This window comes from Chelonoidis abingdonii, chromosome 7, assembly GCF_003597395.2.
Source record: "Chelonoidis abingdonii isolate Lonesome George chromosome 7, CheloAbing_2.0, whole genome shotgun sequence".
Taxonomy (NCBI): domain Eukaryota; kingdom Metazoa; phylum Chordata; order Testudines; family Testudinidae; genus Chelonoidis; species Chelonoidis abingdonii.
The window spans coordinates 34,389,219-34,409,044 of NC_133775.1; the positions used below are offsets into that span (position 1 = coordinate 34,389,219).

Consider the following 19,826-nt stretch of genomic DNA (forward strand, 5'->3'; position numbering starts at 1 on the left):
AACACACACAGGTAAATAAACTGGTTTTTCTAGTTAATTTGCATGTAAAAGAGTAGCAAGAAGAAGAACAAAGCACTGTTGCTGGGAAGACCCCAGGAGACAACAGAGAGACAGCAGTTCAAACAACAAACACCAGAGGGCACCCCAACACAAAATAGGAACCATGACTACCAAAGATGCCCTAAAGCAGGAACGAGCGAGACTAGAGGCAGAGGAACAAATCAAAGACGCAGATCACAGGCGAGACATGGGAAAAAAATACAAGAGATGGAGCTGAGAGAAAAAGAAAAAGACGCTGCCTACAAAAGAGAACAAGCAGCCAAAGAGGAAGCTTACAAAAGAGAACAAGCAGCCAAAGAGGCAGCCTTCCAACACCCTATTACCATTTTTAATCTTTTAACTTCTGCTTTTTAAATAGTAGTGGTTTTACTAATTTTTTTATGAACAAACTTAAGTATTCATGTACTTCTGAGTTTTGAGAGTTATGATTCAGTGAATGCTTTTAAAGTAAGTCTGTTGAACTATTTTCTAATGATTTTAGGGAAATTTTATTACTCCATCTCACTATAAGGATGCTGTGGAGGAGCGTTTTATCATCAAACTCTGTGGCTATCCTTTATGTCGAAATAGGCTAAAAAATGTAAGTTGCTTTTTAATTAATATTTTGATGTTAAGAGTTCTTGAGCCTTTCTTTATCTTTTCCATTCTCTTTGTCATTCTAATCATATGAGCAGGAATCATTCTGTGTTACTCTCAGGTGAAGCTCCTGTTGCCCTTCCCTAAAATCTCTCTAATTAGGGGAAAGATTGAATTTGCTTATTTGGCTAAAACTACTGCATGACTGAATCCTTTGTCATCTTTGTAAACTAACAAAGAATATTATGGATTCAACGTTATGGATTCATGACTCCAGCTGTGCAACAGGAAAAGTTTATTTCCCATCCTAGTGTTTTCTTTTCAGTGAAAGCACATATCTCTATGGGAAAAGAGGCTTATAATGTTTAAAGACAATATTTCCCCATGGATACATTTTAGAACTGTTCGTCACTTGTCTGGATAGTATGGCTTCATAGGAGCCTCACTACTGTGGGGTTATACTGGGGAACTCAGAGCGATCTCAGAGATATAGGTCTATCTCCATAGGCCCACAGGAAGCATAAATGAGACTTCAGAGTGTGAAGTACAGTTACATAAACTGTGTTGTAATGCTAGTTGCAGTATAGTAGGTAACTGGTTAAATCCGTTTAATGCTTCTATTATAAGTAGGAAATAACACTTCCTAGATTTAAAAAGTAACATTAATGCTCTCAATCCCTAAATTTGACACTTTAAGTAAGTAAATTTCCATGGTATTGGGATTTGGACTCTGACATCTAGATCTACTTGTTTCTAGAGTTTAATCTCTCTATTAATGTCACATCATAATACAAAATAGAACTAGCGTCTGTTGTACAATTGAAGTCTAATGACGGTACTAACAATTTAGTAATTCCAGTATGGCAAATATAGTCAGGAAAAGAAAAAATAATCTGTGTTCTCCTTAAACTAAAGTGAAAGATCTATGTCTTACATGTTTCTAAGACTCTGATTTCCATGGGATAAAAGCACTATTTAGTATAAGATTTTCTAGATCAAATGTTAAAGGATATTGCTAATTTCATAGATTTGGGCACTGCATCTAATCATTAGTTCCAACTTGTGCTTTATAACATACAAGAAAGTCTATTTTGTGGGGGTTTGGGGGAATGCAATTTCTGTTACATATGAAATACTTCAGTTAAATACTGATGACAGATGACCAGATTGTGTCATCCAATACCTTCATACAGAGTGGAGGATGCTCATGATTTAGCACTGTTGTCCCCCTTCCTAGCAGTCGGCAAAGAGCTCTCTCCTGGGTTGAGTTTACGTGTTAGAAGGGAAGAAATCTCTTACATGGTCCTTCCTCTGGCCCCACAGAGATTTACCCGGGCTACTATTTTATCTGCTCCGTGGAGCCATCTCTGTGGTAATCAGAGGGCATGCCTTGTAGGACAGCTTCATAGGAGCCTCACCAGTATGGAGTTAGAGTGTGGGACTCATAGCTAGCACAGAGGCCTCCTGCAGCTCTCCATACAACAGTTACGCATGAGTAATGTTACTCTTGCAGGTAGTCCCATTGGCTTACATATTCTAGTCACCTAATTTGTAACTAATTTTTAACGTGGTTTAAGATAAAAGATTGATCTGAAGTTATTATCCTGGTCTCATTGGTAAGTGTATTCCTTTTTAGGTGCCAAAACAGAAGTACAGAGTTTCAACAAAAACAAACAAAGTTTATGATATTACAGAAAGGAAGGTAAGGTTTCAAGTCTTCCTCTAACATGTATCTAATTTTGTCTTAAGTCTCCTATATTTATTTTTGCAATGGCTTTCTTACCAAACCAAACCTTGTTTAATCACCAATATACATTTTGTTATTAGCAAAATGGGTTTTACAGACTTGTAGAGTATAAAATAGATAACCACTCGGTCTCTAGATGCTACCTACCTTTTAAAGGAAAATGCTATATCGTGCTTATATTTAAAAGGAACAGAGTGCAGACAGTTGCACTCAACAGAAAGATCTTATTTACATGTTAATTCAGATCTGACAATACTGATATATTGCAGATACATTTGTGAGCAGGTGGCTTTCTCAGCCTCCTCCAAATCAAAGATTACATAGTTTTCATAGGGTCAGAGTTCATCCCCATCATACAGCTGGATTTTTATTGACAAAGAAACTAACAGCATAGCACAAATTCCATCTTAAGCCCACCAAGAGCTTGACTATTCCTAGTGTTATTTTTTTGATTACTCAGCAACTTAGACCCTATTTCTAGGCAAGTGCTCCCTTATATTAGGTACAGAGTTCATAAACTGTTTGCAGTAGTGAATCCCTTGGCATTTCCAAGCAAAATCTGTGCAGAATAGCACTGCCAGCCTATTATATGGTCTAAGATTTTTCTCTCTCTTCTCTCCATACGTAATGTCCATACTGGGTCAGAGCAGTGATCCATCTAGTCCTGTATCCTGTCTTCTGACCGTGGCCAGTGCCAGATGCATCAGAGGGAATGAATAGAACAGGGCAATTTCAAATGATCCATCCCCTGTCATCCACTCCCAGCTTCTGGCAGTTGGAGGCTTAAGGACATCTGAAGCATGGGGTTATGTCCCTGATCATCTTGCCTATTAGCCATTGACAGTCTTATTCTCCATGAATTTATCTAATGCTTTTTTGAAGCTAGTTATAATTTTGGCCTTCACTATCCTATGGCAATGAGTTCTTCAGGTTTACTGCATTGCGTGAAGAAATTCTCCCTTTTTGTTTTAAACCTGCTGCCCATTAATTTCATTGGGTGACTCCTGGTTCTTGTGTTATATGAGGGGGTAAATAACACTTCCTTATTCACTTTCTCCACACTATTCATAATTTTATAGACCTATGTCATATCCCCCCTTAGTTGTTTCTTTTTCTCAGATGGACAGTCACAGTCTTTTAAGCCTTCCTTGTATATCCCTAATCATTTTTCTTACTCTCCTCTGTACCTTTTCCAATTCTAATATATCTTTTTTTGAGATGGGGTGACCAGAACTGCATTCAGTATTCAAGGTGTGGACATACACTGGGTATATATAGTAGTGTTATGATATTTTCTGTTTTATTGTCTATTCCTTTCCTAATTGTTCCTAACACTCTGTTAGCTTTTTTTGACTGCTGCTTCACATTGAGTTGATGTTTTCAGAGAACTATCCATGATAATTCCAAGATCTTTCTTGAGTAGTAACAGCGTATTTAAACCCTGTAATTTTGTATGTATAATTGGGATTATGCTTTCCAATTTGCATTATTTTGCACTTATTAATATATAGTTCATCGGCCGTTTTGATGTCCAGTTACCCAGGTTAGTGAGATTCCCTTTGTAACTCTTTGCAGTCTGCTTTGGGCTTAACTATCTTGAGTAATTTTGTATCATCTGCAAATTTAGCCACCTCACTGTTCACACTTTTTTCCAGATCATTTATGAATCTGGTGGCTGCATCTTACAGGTGTGGTCAGATGTTTGGCTGCGTGTGTGTGTTCTTTCTGCATGCTGTACTGACTCTGGCCAGACAGCTTGTACAACAGGCTCCAATTAAACTGCCCAATAAATCCACAGACTCAGGTCCTAGTGAAGGCCTTGGTCAGGTTTATTGTTAATGAAGCATGGTCCTAATGTCTTGGATCAGTGGTTACAGGTACACTAACACATGTATGCCTGTTGCAATGGATTAGCTCAGTTAATGGTGGGACTTTCCATTATCCCCTAGGCCAGCCAAAGACATTCCCTCCGAGATAACTTATTTGTATCTGTGTATTAAAATTTATGTATTATCCCTGATGGATTTGGTTGCCACTCGTTACCATATACATATTGTTTGATCAAAACATCTCTATCCATCATGCTGTCATCCTGACCTTATCTTTAGGATGGGTCAGTGTGTTCCTGTTATCTTTGGGGAATGTGTTTGGTATCGAGGTGTTCTGGTACTAGGGTTGCCAGGTGTACAGTTTTCGATTGGAACGCCTGGTCGAAAAGGGACCTTGGGAGCTTCGGTCAGCACCACTGACTGGGCCGTTAAAAGTCCAGTCGACGGCACAGCAGGGCTAAGGCAGGTTTCCTGCCTGCCGCAGCTCTGCGCATCTCCCAGAAGCAGCAGCATTTCTCCCCTCTGGCTCCTACGTGTAGGGGCAGCCAGGGGGCTCCGCACGCTGTACCTGCCTCCAGCGCCGGCTCTGAAGCTCCCATTGGCCGGGAATTGCGGACAGGGCAGCGCGCAGAGCCACCTAGCCATGCCTCCATGTAGGAGCCAGAGGGAGGACATGCCTCTGCTTCCAGGAGCTGCTTGAGATAAGCACTGCCCGGAGCCTGCACCCTTGACCCCCTCCCGCACCTACCCCACTCCTGATCCCCCTCTGACTCTCAGCCCCAGCCTGGAGCACCCTCCTACACCCTAAAGCCCTCATCCCCAGCCCCACCCCGGAGCCTGCACCTCCAGCTGGAGCCCTCACCCCCTCCCGCAACCCAATCTCCTGAGCCAGCCCAGTGAAAATGAATGAGTAAGGGTGGGAAGAGCGAGCAACGGAGAGGGGGAGGGGTGGGATGAGGACAGGCAAGACCTTGGAGGAGGGGCGTTGCAAGGATGTTCGGTTTTGTGTGAGTAGAAAGTTGGCAACCCTATTTGGTACCATCTTTCTGGAATGTGTTTGTTTATATATTTTTATGCCTAACACCTACGTAGAAATGTATGTTTTTGTAGTATCAGCCATGTTCTTGCCAGATTCTGTGAGCAGGGGCTGCCTCTTGCTCACAATTTAACTTTGCTTTATATTAGCAAGTTTTAACCATTACTTTAGCTCAGGCCTTTGATACAAGGGCTTATATTTCGGGGCTTCTTCCTACTACAACAGGAAGCACTAACCACTTTGTAGAGCCAGGTCCATTCACTGCTTAAACTGTTCTTCCATCTACCTTTTAAAGTCTTAAGTATTTTATTTAATTCCTCAATCTTATACCTTTATGGGGATGGGGAAGTGTTGTGGTGCAGAGGAAAATAAAGTGGCAGGAATTGCAGGTATAATCTTATATTCTGCATTCTTTGAACTTCATGGTTTGAGATACGGAGCGGAGGATGAGATCCACAAATCCAGCATTTGTTCTTCCCAGAGTTGTGAATTGTCAGTTCTCTTTTAGATAGCATTCCTTTTACTTCTGTAATGAGTGCTCAATTTAGTCTAACGTCGATGGCTAATTGCTCGTTCGAAGTTCAACACTCGCAAGATTACAAATAAAAAAGCCACTTTTGCATGGGAATTGTACTGCCTGTCTGTAAACTGTGCAGTACGCTCTTGGAGGCAAGGATCATGCTTTCCTCTATGTTTTGTAGAAGTCTGACTTCTCTGTGTATTGTCAAGGACAATGTTGGTGCTTAATATGTAAAAAAAAAAAAAAGTGCAAGGAGAAGACCTATGAAGTTGCAAGGGCTTGGTTGGGGGAGCATGTTTTTGTTTTGAGGTTTTTTGCATGACGGATAATTTGGCAAGGCACTTGTTTTAGTTTGCTAGAAACCTTTACTTGTTGATAGGCTCTTTAAACGGGTGAATTCTGCTATCTACATTCTTAATAATGTAAATGAAGATTATCAATTTAAACCAATATAAAGATACTTTAATATCATATTTTTCCAGTGTTTTTGCAGCAATTTTTGTTACAGAGCATCTAAATATTTTGAAGCTCAGATTCCCAGAAGTCCAGTGTGGATGCGAGAAGAAGAAAGGTAATTTGTTCACTTGTTCGTTTTTCTTCTACTTGAGTTCAGGTACCGTACAACTAGGTGTGAGACAACAATAAATGATTATACTGAAACTGAAGAAAATCTAAAACTATAAAAGGCTAATGAGGTGTGTGTTATAAAAGTTGTATATGTAATCAAGATGGTAATTTTACCGTATTGACATGACTGGCAATATAAATGCCAGTTAACAAAATTGTTCAGGATCTGCTCTGGAGAGGTCCTGAGAAACTACTATTCCTATTAACTTCAAAAAGTCCTTCTTAAGATTGGAATAGGCATTTTTATAAAATGTGCTAAGGATAGGATTAATTCATTTTATCCTATTACAAGAGTTGTTCTAATCTTAACATAGCACTGACACTGGATTTGAAGTCAGACCTTAAAAAATGTGCATCAGAAAACAGAATATAGAACTGCAACAAACAGCAATACTACATCTTAGGCAAAATCCTAGTTTCACATTCTTTTAAGCAATAGATATGGGGGAAAAGGCAACATGCATTTTGGAAGGGTGTAATTTTGTCATTTCTCTTGGTAAATTGTCTGCTTGGGTAAGTAGGGAAATAAGTACTTGAAATTAACCAACCAAACCACTGGATGTCACCATTTCACAGTACAAATACCTGCCTGGAGAAAGGTCATACACGTTTATCTAACTTACTTCAAAAATATTCTCTGACAGAGTGGTTTCCAGAATCTCCTGTATTTAGCTCTAGTTCTTAATGGGCAAAAAAGCTAAAACTAAATTTTGAGACTGACCAGGTTTGCTAAGAATTGCCTAGACTGTAAGCTCCTCAGCACTGGGGCTGTCTCTCATTACTAGCACTCTGTTGATGTTATATAAAAATAATTAGATGTAAACATGCAAAGACTCTCTGAAATCCTTTCAAGAGCAAAGAATAAAGTTATCTCATTGAAAACCTGCAAATGGAGAATTTTGCGTAAGACTGCAATATAAATAATAAATCATATTTTTGACGTTTTATTGTCATCTTGAGATTTCAGACTTAAAACATTGAGATGAATGGGACAGTTCATATCCATCAGAGCTATTGTTTCAGGCTGTCTGTGGACTGAAGAAAGCACTGCATTGGTTTTCATGTGATTCATGTTTAGAAGGTTTCCTTGCAGCCATAGGAGCTAGAAACCTTTTTAAAAATAAATATCCAAAGTAGTGGTTGTCAACCTGGGGTTTGTGTACCCCTGGGGGTACGCAGAGGTGTTCCAGGGGGTACGTTAACTCATCTAGACATTTACCTAGTTTTACAACGGGCTACATAAAAAGCACTAGTGAAGTCAGTACAAATTAAACTTTCATATAGACAGTGACTTTGTTTATGCTGCTTTATATACTATACACTGAAATGTAAGTATATTTATATTCCTGTTGATTTATTTTATAGTTGTATGGTAAAAATGAGAAAGTAAACAATTTTTCAGTAATAGAGGGCTGTGACACTTTTGTATTTTTATGTCTGACTTTGTAAGCAAGTAGTTTTTAAGTGAGGTGAGACTTTGGGATTCACAAGACAAATCAGACTCCCTTCTGAAAGGGGTACAGTAGTCTGGAAAGATAGAGAGCCACTCTTGTAGAGCACTGTTGGTGCTGCAAATAAATAAAAAAGCAAGCTAATTTTATGTCCCAATAGACATTTTTTGGGAGGGAGGAGATCCATCAGACACTTCTTAAATGGGCAGGAATTGTCAGGGTATCTTTCTAAAAGCAATATTAAATTTTCCTTTTGGTTTATAACAGAAATGTGTTTCTAAATATACTGGATATATTGACTGCTAAACTTTATTTTAAATCAGCAGTGGGTTAGAATTAGGACTGTTGATTAATCGCAGTTAACTAAAAAAAATTAATGATTTAAAAAAATTAATCGCAATTAATTGCACTGTTAAATAATAGAATACCAACTGAAATTTATGAAATATTTTGGATGTTCTTCTACATTTTCACGTATATCTGTTTCAATTACAACACAGAATACAAAGTGAACAGTGCTCACTTTATATTATTTTTTATTACAAATATTTGCACTGTAAAAATAATAAAAGAAATAGTATTTTTCAATTCATCTCATACAAATACTGTAGTGCAGTCTCTATCAAGAAAGTGAAACTTAAAAATGTAGGGTTTTTTTGTTACATAACTGCACTCAAAAACAAAACAATGTAAAACTTTAGCGTCTACAAGTCCACTCAGTCCTACTTCTTGTTCAGCCAGTCACTAAGAGAAATAAGTTTGTTTACATTTATGGGAAATAATGCTGCCCACTTCTTAATTACAATGTCACCTGAAAGTGAGAACAGGCATTCACATGGCACTATTGTAGCTGAAGTCACAAGATATTTATGTGCCAGATGCGCTATAAATTCATATGCCTCTTCATGCTTTGGCCATAGTTCCAGAGGATGTGCTTCCATGCTGATGATGCTTGTTAAAAAAAAATAATTTATTAATTAAATTTGTGACTGAATTCCTTGTGAGAGAATTGTGTCTCCTGCTCTGTTTTACCTGCATTCTGCTATATATTTCATTTTATAGCAGTCTCGGGTAATGACCCAGCACGTGTTGTTCATTTTAAGAACACTTTCACTGCAAATTGGACAAAATGCAAAGAAGATACAAATGTGAAATTGGTAAAGAAAGCTACAGCACCTGACCTAAGATTTAAGAATATGAAGTGCCTTCTAAAATCTGAGAGGGACGACGTATGGAGCATGCTTTCAGAAGTCTTAAAAGAGCAACACTCTGATGCAGAAACTACAGAACCCAAACTGCCAAAAAAGAAAATCAACCTTCTGCTGATGGCCTCTCACTCATGATGGTAAACATGAACATGCATTGGTCTACACTGCTTTGGATGGTTATCAAGCAGAACCTGTGTTCACCATGGATGCATGTCCTCTGGAATGGTGGTTGAAGCATGAAGGAACATATGAATCTTTAGTCCATCCAGCACGTAAATATCTTGTGACACTAGCTACAATAGTGCCATGCAAACGCCTGTTCCCACTTTCAGGTGACATTGCAATTAAGAAGCATGCAGCATTATCTTCTGCATATGTAAGAAAACATGTTTGTCTGAATGATTGACTGAACCAGAAGTAGAACTGAGTGGACTTGTAGGCTCTAAAGTTTTACATTATTTTATTTTTGAATGCAGAGTTTTTTGTACATGATTGTACATTTGTAAGTTCAACTTTCATGATAAAGAGATTGCACTACAGTACTTGTATTAGGTGAATTGAAAAATACACATCTACCTCGATGTAACGCTGTCCTTGGGAGCCAAAAAATCTTACCGTGTTATAGGTGAAACTGTGTTATATTGAACTTGCTTTGATCCACTGGAGTGTTCAGCCCTCTTCCCCACCCCCCCCACCCCGGAGCACTGTTTTACCACGTTATATCCAAATTCGTGTTATATCGGGTGACGTTATATTAAGGTAGCGGTGTACTATTTCTTTTGTTTTTTACGGTGCAAATATTTGGAATGAAAAATAAAGTGAGCACTGTACACTTTGTATTCTGTGTTGTAATTGAAATCAATGTATTTGAAAATGTAGAAAACATTAAAAAATATTTATATGGTATTCTATTATTGTTTAACAGTGTGATTAATCACAATTAATTTTTTTTATCGCTCGACAGCCCTAGTTAGAATACACGATGGTTTAAAAATAAGTTTTTCGGGTGGTATGATAAAAACTTCCCCTAATCATGATTGTGGAAATCCTATTCAAAATTTCTTATGGTAGGTTCCTGCAAACACTTACATGAGTAAAGTTGCTTGTGTGTGTACGTAGCCCTCTTTGAGTTCTATGGAAAGAATAAAGTTAGTTACCCCGCTTAAATGTTTGCAGGGTTCAGCCCTAATGCTATGTATAAAAGCTCCAGTTGTTCATTTTTCAGTATCAGTCGGTGGGAAACTGTTCCAAAAAGATGTTTCAAAAGTATCTGTTACTGTGTCATCTTTGAAATTCCTTTTTATTAAATCCTTAATCTTTTTTTCTTTTTGGCAGACCACCAGATATAGAACTGCTGAAGGAAGGGCAAAGGTACAGCTGAATCAATTATTCTTGCATTTAACGTATTCAGAGTTGGAAAGGGAAGCCTTTGATTTCCTGTTTTGCTGCAATATATAATGTACCATTATTGCAGACCACACAAAGAATATTTGCCTTGTTTAGCTTTTCCTTTGTCATGCTAAAAAGAGTATTTGATCTGTATGATTTAGTGTACAGCTGCTCATAGCCTGTAACTCTTAATTGAAGCTGTTGAAACTTGACACAAACGCAATGTTTGTACTCTGCATATTTTGTACCATCGATTCTTTATAAACTAAATGGTACCAATTATATGTGTTGAAAGCTTCTGTGAGTCTTAATATAAAACATTTATATCTGAAAAATATAAATCCTTCCACTCTCTGTTTGCTTCCACCTCTTTGTCAGTTCTGTAAATTGTGGTTTGGTTTTTTTTTCATGTTTTCCCCTACAGCATTTGGCCATTAGGGGGCAAACTCACATATTCCTGCAGAAACAAGTAATCTGCTATCCCCTTGTTCTTAATCAGCATACTGTATTTTATTCATATAATGGAAAAATGTGGCTTAAAATGCCTGTGTTCACTCTAGAATTTTAAGGTGCTAAAATTTGGCAGCATAAGTCTGATCTTACGCTCTTTTTTTTTTTTTCTAAATTTTGTCAAAGCAAATATATTTTGTTTTTTCTTTTCCTCCCTAGCCCTCATTTGCAACATAAGATGTCTGCTGTATAGTATCTGCAGTAGTCATCTTGATTACTAAACACTAAAACTCTTTTACATTTGAAATTTTTTTCTTAGAAAACAAATGTTATTTAGATCTCTTAGTAAGGGTCTAATTCTTAATGTTAAATAAAATAATACACCGTTGCTAGAACAAAATTATTTGTTCATTCTTAAAAAAGATGCTATTCAAAATCATCTAATTTGCAAATGCTGTTATAACTGAAGTCTATGATGTGTTTTAATGATAGTCTATTTCTTCTGTTACAGTGGCCGGTCTGGGGAAGAAGTAAAACTACATGATGAAGTCATTAAAGTCTCAGATATTGAAAATCCTAAGACATCAGCAAGCCAGTGTGACTCTGGTTCCCATAGCACATATAGTAACAGCAGCAGTGATACTGAACAAGAATTTGTTTCCTCTATTCTACCAGAAAATCGATCAAATGCAACCAGTCTGCTGCAACCATTGCACAAAAAAAGTATACTCAAAAAGAAGCCTGTTCAAAATATAAACTCCACGCATAGAGATGGAGACCATAGAGTAATAAATGTCACTGAACAATTAAGTGAGTGCAAATTAGATATCCAGAAAAAGAAGAGTTCTTGTTCTGTTACTGGCATTTCTTCAGACACTATTATATTGGAAAACTTAAAAAATCCAGAAAACTGTGAAAGTAGGTGTAATGGTTCACAAGTAGTTCTGCTAGGTGTGAGCAAAAAGGGGGCAGAACAACTCAAAAAAATACTTGCTAAATCAAAGCAGCATATCAAACCTGAAATGAGTGCGCCAGTTGATTCCCATACTGCTACACATAATGTGTTAGATGTGCTTAAGCAGACTTTTATTGAATGGAGGACTGAAGAAACTTACAAGTTTCTTTGTGGTTCCAGCTATACTACTGTACACTTACCAGAACACACATCTGCTGTCAACTGTGAGAAAGAAAAACTTGATGAGGATGACTTAGAAACAGCAGATGACCTTAATGACACTGCTGCTGCTACAAGGGAATCGAAAAACAGTTTGAACCAGTCTTTGCCTTTTGGGGGCACAGGTGCAACAGTTAAACCTTTGCCTAGCTATGGAAAACTAAAAGAAGAAACAGAACTATTAGGACTAAGAGTAAAGGAATTCTATAAAGGAAAATGCCCCTTGACTGAAGAAGCAACAACACAGGTGGAAGGAGCAGAGCATCCTAGCAGTGTTAAAGTAAGAATCCTGAAAAACTGGACTGTTCAGTTCTGTATGTTTATACAGTGCTTAAGTCAATGGGGCACTGACCTATATGGCCTCTAGGTGTTACCACAATATAAATGTTGATAATAATCTAATAGTAAAATTTCAGCATTGACATCTTCTGGGTGTCACTCTGAAGCTAGCATGTCTGAATCCATGTGATTAGAGAGACAAGCTGGGTGAAGTAATATCTTTTATTGGACCAGCTTCTGTTGGTGAGAGAGACAAGCTTTTAGCCAAACAGAGCTCTTCTTCAGATCTGGGAAAGGTACTCCAAGCGTCACAATTAATTCCAAGGCAGAACAGATTGTTTGGCATTAGTAGTTAGCACATATTCTAATCTGAAGGATCATTCAAGGTAGAGTGGCCCATTAAAAACTCTGCAGTCATAGGACAAAAAGCAGGGGTTAGTGTATTACAGATTGTTGTAATAAGCCATAAATCCAGTGTTTCTGTTGAATCCATTTTTTTTAGTGTCTAGCAGAGTTATGAATTTAACCTCCCAGGCTCGTCAGTGTGAAGCAATAGAAACAGTTACAAGCACGTCTGAGAGCTCTTTTTCTCTGGAATATCACCAGTTTCAGTCATCACTGGTATTTGCAGTCTGTTCCCATATGTACTGGTAAATGGAGGCACATGACTTTACAACTTACACCTGTGCGACAGAACGGGCTTTCAGCTAGTAATAACAATAATTAAAGATAGCCAGCTACTGAGCAATTACCTAGGTTTTGGCTAGCTAAAATAATGAATTCTCATGTTCAGTTTCAACAGCTTCTTGTTAAGTTACAGAATGTCATGGACTAATCAGCTGTTTTAAGTGTGCTTTAACCTTGTATAAAGCACAGAAAGGAAGCACTGCTAAACTGAACTAATGTAAGAATGTTAAAGGTTAAATTAATTCTATCTGGCCATTGTGCAGATGCATAGAGGGAAGAAAGGATGGAAGGAGTCATTTCCTCCACCGTACCTCTGTGGCCTCTGCAGGAGGACCAAACACAACCAACATCCCTGCTCTCAGAGTACTGGAGCAAATGCTTCCCTCAGAATTGCAGAGACTTCCTAGTCTTTCAGATTTCAAATACTACAAGGAAACATATAGCTTTGGGAACTTTTTCACTTTCTAGGCATTAAATCATCATGTCTCAGAGCTTTGCATCTCTTCCTATCTGTCTTCTGGTAGGAGGATTTATAGACACGAAGAGATGCAAAACTGTATGAGGTTTCACCTCTTCCAAGTCGAGTAGGCCAGCATCCAATTCCTTTTGTCTCCATCATATGGTGACAGTACTCTGGGCTAACTATACTAGGTTACACATTTTGTGTTGGTGTATGTAGTTCTGGGTTTTTTTAAGTTTTAGGAAGTTTTCAATATGAGAAGGAATTATTTTGCAAAAGCTTATTTTTATTAAATAAAGTAGCTATAGTGTGCTTACATAAGACTCCCCCTGAAAAGTTGTCATTAGTTTTATGACACCCTCCATAATGGCTTCTGAAGAAAGGAAAAAAATAGATTAGTAATCTAGGTAGGCCTGGCTTGACATGGGAATCTCAACAAGTAAGCAAATTGTAATTAAGGCCCAATTTAAATAACAGTTCAGTCCTTCAGGAGCTCATACAGTTCCTAACCACTCCTGTCAACTACAACTTCCACTACTCTGAAGCCAGATCATTATTTCTAAAATCTAGCCTTTAGGTTTTGAATATTCTTTCCTTTCATGTATGTAAATACTTATTGCACTTGTGCCATTTTTTTCTGCTCAGAAACAGTAAAATTTAACAATCAATAATTGGCCACAATATTGCTTTGATATATTGACTGACTTTAAAAAATTGACTTTAAAATTGAAATGTCTACCATGTTTTCATTATGTTTTTGTATTGTAGGAAGATCAGCAGGGTGATCCCATCCTCCCGCTTGTAGATTCTCATGCCCAAATGCAGATTCGAAAGCAGATAGTACTTGAAAAATTGAGAAAAGTGTAAGTATCCCTTCTTTCTCTTTGAGTATTTATGACTAAATTAAGTCTCCAGCCCAAATTAGCTCAGAATGTGGCTGCCCACTCATTAATCAGTGCCACATATATTGAGCACATTACACAAGTGCTCTGCGATGTCCATTTGCTGCCTATTAAATTCCATCCAGAAATTAAAATATAAGATAAAACCATAAATTCTTTAATGAGCTGGGATTTAGTTGCTTGAGGTATTGTCTCTTTGTGTGTGATACAGCTGTGGTTGTTCTTAGTGGACATGCGCAATCTGACAACCGCCTGGGTCATAAAGGAAGAGCCTGCTGGCAAGGCATCTTACAAAAGGAACTTGCGCCTTTCTTAGGTGTGTCAGAGCCCATGTTTGATAAGCTTCTGCTCATGTTGTAAAGCTCATTATCCTCCCTTCGCATGGGGGGAGTGGGTTTTCACAGGCTTGTGGGAGTTGTTGGTGTTTGTGGAATACATTGCAGTGCAATTTATGTATTTTGTGGATTTTAATGTTTGCTATTGCAAATATGCATGGAGCTTAAATAAGGGATAAGAGTTTTCTATCTAGACAACAAGATCATTTTGACTTTTTGAAAGCAAACTTCTTTTCCTTATTTAAAAGAGTTTTCTGATAGACTTAAAAATATGAAGTATTGCTAAAAACGTTAACACACTAACTTTTAAAGCTGAACTGGAAAATTTGCTCAATTATAAATGACACTGTTTGAGGCAGGAAAAGTAACACTATGTCTTCTATGGTATCAAGCATATTGTCACTAAACAGATATGGCCACATCTACACAGAAGAAAGCATAGTTTTGAAAACTGTTACATAGTTCCAGCAAAGTTCTCACTGAATCAGTTTCTTATATAGATGACCGATGTGATGAGGCTCATGTGATTTCCCCCCCCCGGCCCCCACTTTGTCCCTGCCTCCACTTGCTGTAGGCAGCCAAACTAAATTAAAGCTTGTCTAAACTGAATTTTAAAAGTTTCCGAACACTATTCGCTTCTCATCATAGTTAGGGCCTAAAGAAAAAAGCATACTGCAGTTCAAGGTCCTATATACATTGGCACTAAAAATGGCTAAACCAGCAAGGTTTAAACCCATATAAAATTGTCTCCTGCTAACCCACTTTGCCTAAGCAGTGCAGAAAAGAAACAGTTTAAGGACCATGAATAACAACTTAGTCTAAAACATTATTTTTTTTAAATGGCTATGGTTTTCTGTGTTGTCTAGGCTACCTTGGCATGAGCCCCTCCCCCACACCCCTTTTTAAAAAAAAAAAAAAAAAAGTTCCATTAGCATTTCCTATCAGAACTGCATTGTAACAAAATTGATGATTGTTAATCAGAGATCCTAAGACAACGTCCTGGTATTTCTGCCAGAGTGAATGTCATCACAGCTACCAAGAGCATGGTTTGAAATAGTTTTATTATATTATAAATCCATGTTCTCATTCCTTCATTAATTTATCACATCTGTCACTTATGCTGAACCTTCTCGTACTTCAAGCAAAGGGTGAATATAATTTGTACTGCCGTTGCGCTTTGTATGTGTGACATGGGCTCTCAGCTACTAATATACCTATATAATAATAGGTATATTCTCTGGACCTAGCTGCTAATTCATTTGTGTAGTTTCCACTGGCTACTTCTTTTGAACCCAAATAAAATTATGAGAGTAGGAACATTACTCATTTAACAACTAAATGAATTAAACAGCTATGAGCTGGGTGCAAACTTTTAAGGAGAATACAAATGCCATTTCTCTCTTAAGTAGATACGTTCTAGGTATATTATATCCTCCACTTGGAGACTTAATTAAGAAAATTAAATTATTTCACTGCCAAAGAAATCTAAATATTGTAAATTTGAAATAGTTTTGACACTTAAAATTCCAGTCTTCCATATTGGAAACCTAATTGCTTTTGTAAGAATGCCTTGGCATAACTGACATTGGAAGCTAATTAATGAGAGAACTTGCTGAGCAGCAAGTATATCAAAAGTCTTATCCTATTATGCTCTTCTCCAATAGCTACTGTAAAATGCAGTGACATTGCAGCAATGCCTTCTCTAATAAGTGAATCTGAAGTGTAAACTATAGGTCAGAGCTAAAGCTCAAAGAAGTCAATACAAGTCTTTCTAGTGATTTCAGGGAGCTTTGGATAAGCCCCTGTTTGAGGAGCAAATGGTTGTGTATGGAAAGAAAGAAAATAACCTAATATCCTTTTGCTTCCAGATTGCCTGCAGTTTTGGGCCCTCTTCAGATTACACCAGGTGATGTTTACATGGAACTGAAAAATCTTGTGAAAACTTTCAGGTAAGTGTTGGTCTTTTCACAGATTTTTCCCGATTGAGTAAATAACATCTAATGTAGACACACATGAATTAGGATCAAAGGAACCCCAGTGAAGATTTGCCTTGCTTCAGTAGTAGGTCAGTGTAGGTAACATCGTGTTCCCTGTGGGCTAACAAGGCAGCCCCCTCCCCTGCTCCACTGTGCTCGGGTCACTATGAGTATTTTATATATTTTTAAGAAGTAGGCCAGTGGTCTCAGGAGGATGCTGATGAGTCCTTTAAAGATACTATTGCCCTGTCATCTCCTATTAAGCATGGGCTTTTGAGATCTGTCACTTCCTCAGTGCACCCTGCAGCTGGGCTAAATGGGGCTATGGGGTATGATTAATGATGGTTGCTGCCAACTCCCTGAGCAGTGAGGAAAGTCAGGCTTGGCCCACTCTACTCCTGATTGCAAGGGGAAGGATAGAGAACAGCTAAGAACCATGTTAGTTCCCTACCACAGGGAGCCAATGATCTTTAATCTCTCCCTATGGCCTCAGTGAGCCTAGGTCCCAGGAGCACTGATGAAAGTGGCAGCACAGGTAAAGAGGGTGGTGGTAACTTTTCTAAACACCTAACCACTCTGTGGGTCAGCGGCCAGTTCCTCTTCACTGACACAACACAGACCCAGTACAGGCTGCATGCCCTTGAGCCCCAGCAAGAAGAGGGAGTGATAGCAATTGCTAATTATGAGTGGCCTAGCCATGTTTCAGGACATTGACTTTAGGTGTTAATGTTTTTGCTCTTGGCTGTTCAGTGCAACCCAAGAATTTTTAAAAATGCTTTTCTTGTGGCCTTCATATTTTAATGAGTAGAATGTCAGTTCCACTTGAACCCTTAATTTTGGCTAACATCTTCAAAGACCATGTTAGACTAAAGAGCTGTAGGGACTTGTAAAGACAGAAAACGTTTTGGTTTTTTTTATGGTGGTGGAGCTGGTACACGTGATTTTTTTTTAAAATTTAATTTCTATAATTGCTGTTTTTTAAAATAAATCCTGATTAACTCCCCACTTTCTCCTAGCAACTATGCCAAAAATTTGTAAAGTGTTAGGGAACAGCTTCTTTCATATATGCTAGAGCTGCAGGGGTATACCCCACATACACAAATGACCTGGGTTTACAGAAATGTAGGATTTTTAGTCAGTCTGTAATGCCAAATTCATAATTTGGCATTACAAATAACTTAGTCTACCTGAGTTATCTGGATTGCTGAAACTAGCATGGATTTTGGTGTACTCCAGCCTTTGTAACAGACCCATCACAGTAGTGTCTCAGCACCAAAGCAGACTTCTTTCAAAAGCATGTCTGAAAGCAATTTTGGACATGTTAGTTAAATTTGGCTCTCTATTATTAGGATTTTGACATACAGATTTTACCATCTTCATTATTATTTGTTAGGATCTGTTGCACGATAGCCCGACTGAGCTTCTGTTGCCAATTTATTGTAAATATGATCTGAATTGCAACCTGCCTGAGGACTCGTCACTGTTATGTTTCATCTTATTTTTTTTTACTCTTCCTAAATAGATGGAGCAGCGCCTTTTCAGTATTCCAACCTTTAGTGTTGAAACAAAATAGAATAAAATCTTCCTTATTATTGCATCTGATGTCGCTTGAGTTGTCTTTTGAGTCACTTAATGTTGAGACCTTTTTGCAACACCTTTTGGATAAGGTGTGAGTTGAAGGCCATTGGTAGCTAATTGGGAGTTCTAATGTGGAGGATCTTAGGTGAACTCTTTCCCTGGCAGTTAGTTTGTGTTTAATTGCAGTTTGGGGATTGTTTTTCTACATATTGAATTTATTGTAGCACCTAGAGCAATGGGTAGGTGCTTTAGGAACCTAAATAAAGTAAATATTTTGAATTCACATCATTGTTACTGAGAACAAGATTACAAAATACAAGGTACATAGTGTGGGCCAAATTCTCCACTTCAGTTATCCGTAGAATCAATTCATCTAAACCTACATTTATTTTTCCTTCATATTGCTCCTAGCAAGAAGGAACAATTCACTGGGGCTTTTCTCCATCTGTACCTGGACTTCTGCTTCAGCAGAAGCTGGTGGCAAATACTACCTCATGGACATGAGGATAAAAGCAGTAGTCATTGATGCATAAATCTCCAATCCTGCAAACGCTTATATGCCCAGGCTTAACTTTACTCACATGAGTAGTCTCATTGATTTCAGCATGAATACTCACAAGGGACAGTTAAACCATTTGCTGAAGTACTTGGAAGATTCAGGGCCTTAAGTGCCACTTACTATGTAATGGGGTTGAAATGCTGAATAAAATAATGAGCGGGCATCTCTGACAAATAAAAGTTCTCTTTTCTTCTTTGTGTACTGGAAGTACTTCAGGCTGAAAAATTATTGAAGGCCCATCATAGGGGATAAAACACGTGGGCATAATGTGGGAGACTTTAGTTAAAGAAGGGTAAAAGAGAATGTTGTGAACTGAGCAACAGCAATTTTCAGCTCCATTGGTTTTTAAAGGAACACTTGCAGTTCAGCCTCTTTTGGGCAGCATTTTATTCAGTCACCACTGCTGGGAAGCATTCTAAAGAGATCTCTGGAGACAGTTCAGAATGGTTATAGTTCTTCCCAAGCAAAGTCCCTCAGTGCCTGTAAGCTTTTGTTACAAAAATTGAGATGTCAAATTACTCTCCAGAGTCTGCCAGGGCATTTTGTTAAAGACCAAGAGAAACTTAGGTATTTACATAGAAATCTAGGATAAATGACTGAGTAAATTAGACACACAAAGCAGGTGAGGTAATATCTTTTATTGGACCAACTATTGATAAAACTGATAAATAAATACTTTTTCACCCAATGGACAATCAGCCCATAGAACTCCTTGTCCCAAGATACCACAGAAGACACGAGCTTAGCAGGATTTTTAAAAAATGATTGGACACTTTATACAGATAACAAAAATATCCAGAGTTGTTATAGTATGGACAAAAAACCAGGAGTTTGGATATAATTACTTATGCATTTCAATGCATAAACCAGTCCCTAATGGGAGTTAGGAAGAAACTTTTCCTAGGGCATGTTATTCAGTAATTGTCTATTGCACTTTTCTTGTACCTTCATCTGAAACATCTGGTGCTGGCCACATTCTGAGA

General features: G+C 37.9%; 1 protein-coding gene across 4 annotated transcripts in view; it reads left to right on the forward strand.

Annotated features, from left to right (window-relative positions):
* Window positions 1-19,826, forward strand: part of RPAP2 (RNA polymerase II associated protein 2) — a 65,499-nt gene that overhangs the window by 7,155 nt on the left and 38,518 nt on the right. For 3 of the 4 annotated variants that reach the window (XM_032772992.2, XM_032772995.2, XM_075067791.1), the window contains exons 4-11: window positions 542-640; window positions 2,273-2,338; window positions 6,251-6,339; window positions 10,390-10,425; window positions 10,868-10,912; window positions 11,405-12,347; window positions 14,262-14,356; window positions 16,599-16,679. In XM_032772992.2, coding sequence (XP_032628883.1) covers window positions 542-640; window positions 2,273-2,338; window positions 6,251-6,339; window positions 10,390-10,425; window positions 10,868-10,912; window positions 11,405-12,347; window positions 14,262-14,356; window positions 16,599-16,679 — 1,454 coding nt within the window. The remainder of the gene's footprint in view (window positions 1-541; window positions 641-2,272; window positions 2,339-6,250; window positions 6,340-10,389; window positions 10,426-10,867; window positions 10,913-11,404; window positions 12,348-14,261; window positions 14,357-16,598; window positions 16,680-19,826) is intronic. The other variant, XM_032772994.2, reaches the window with a different exon arrangement.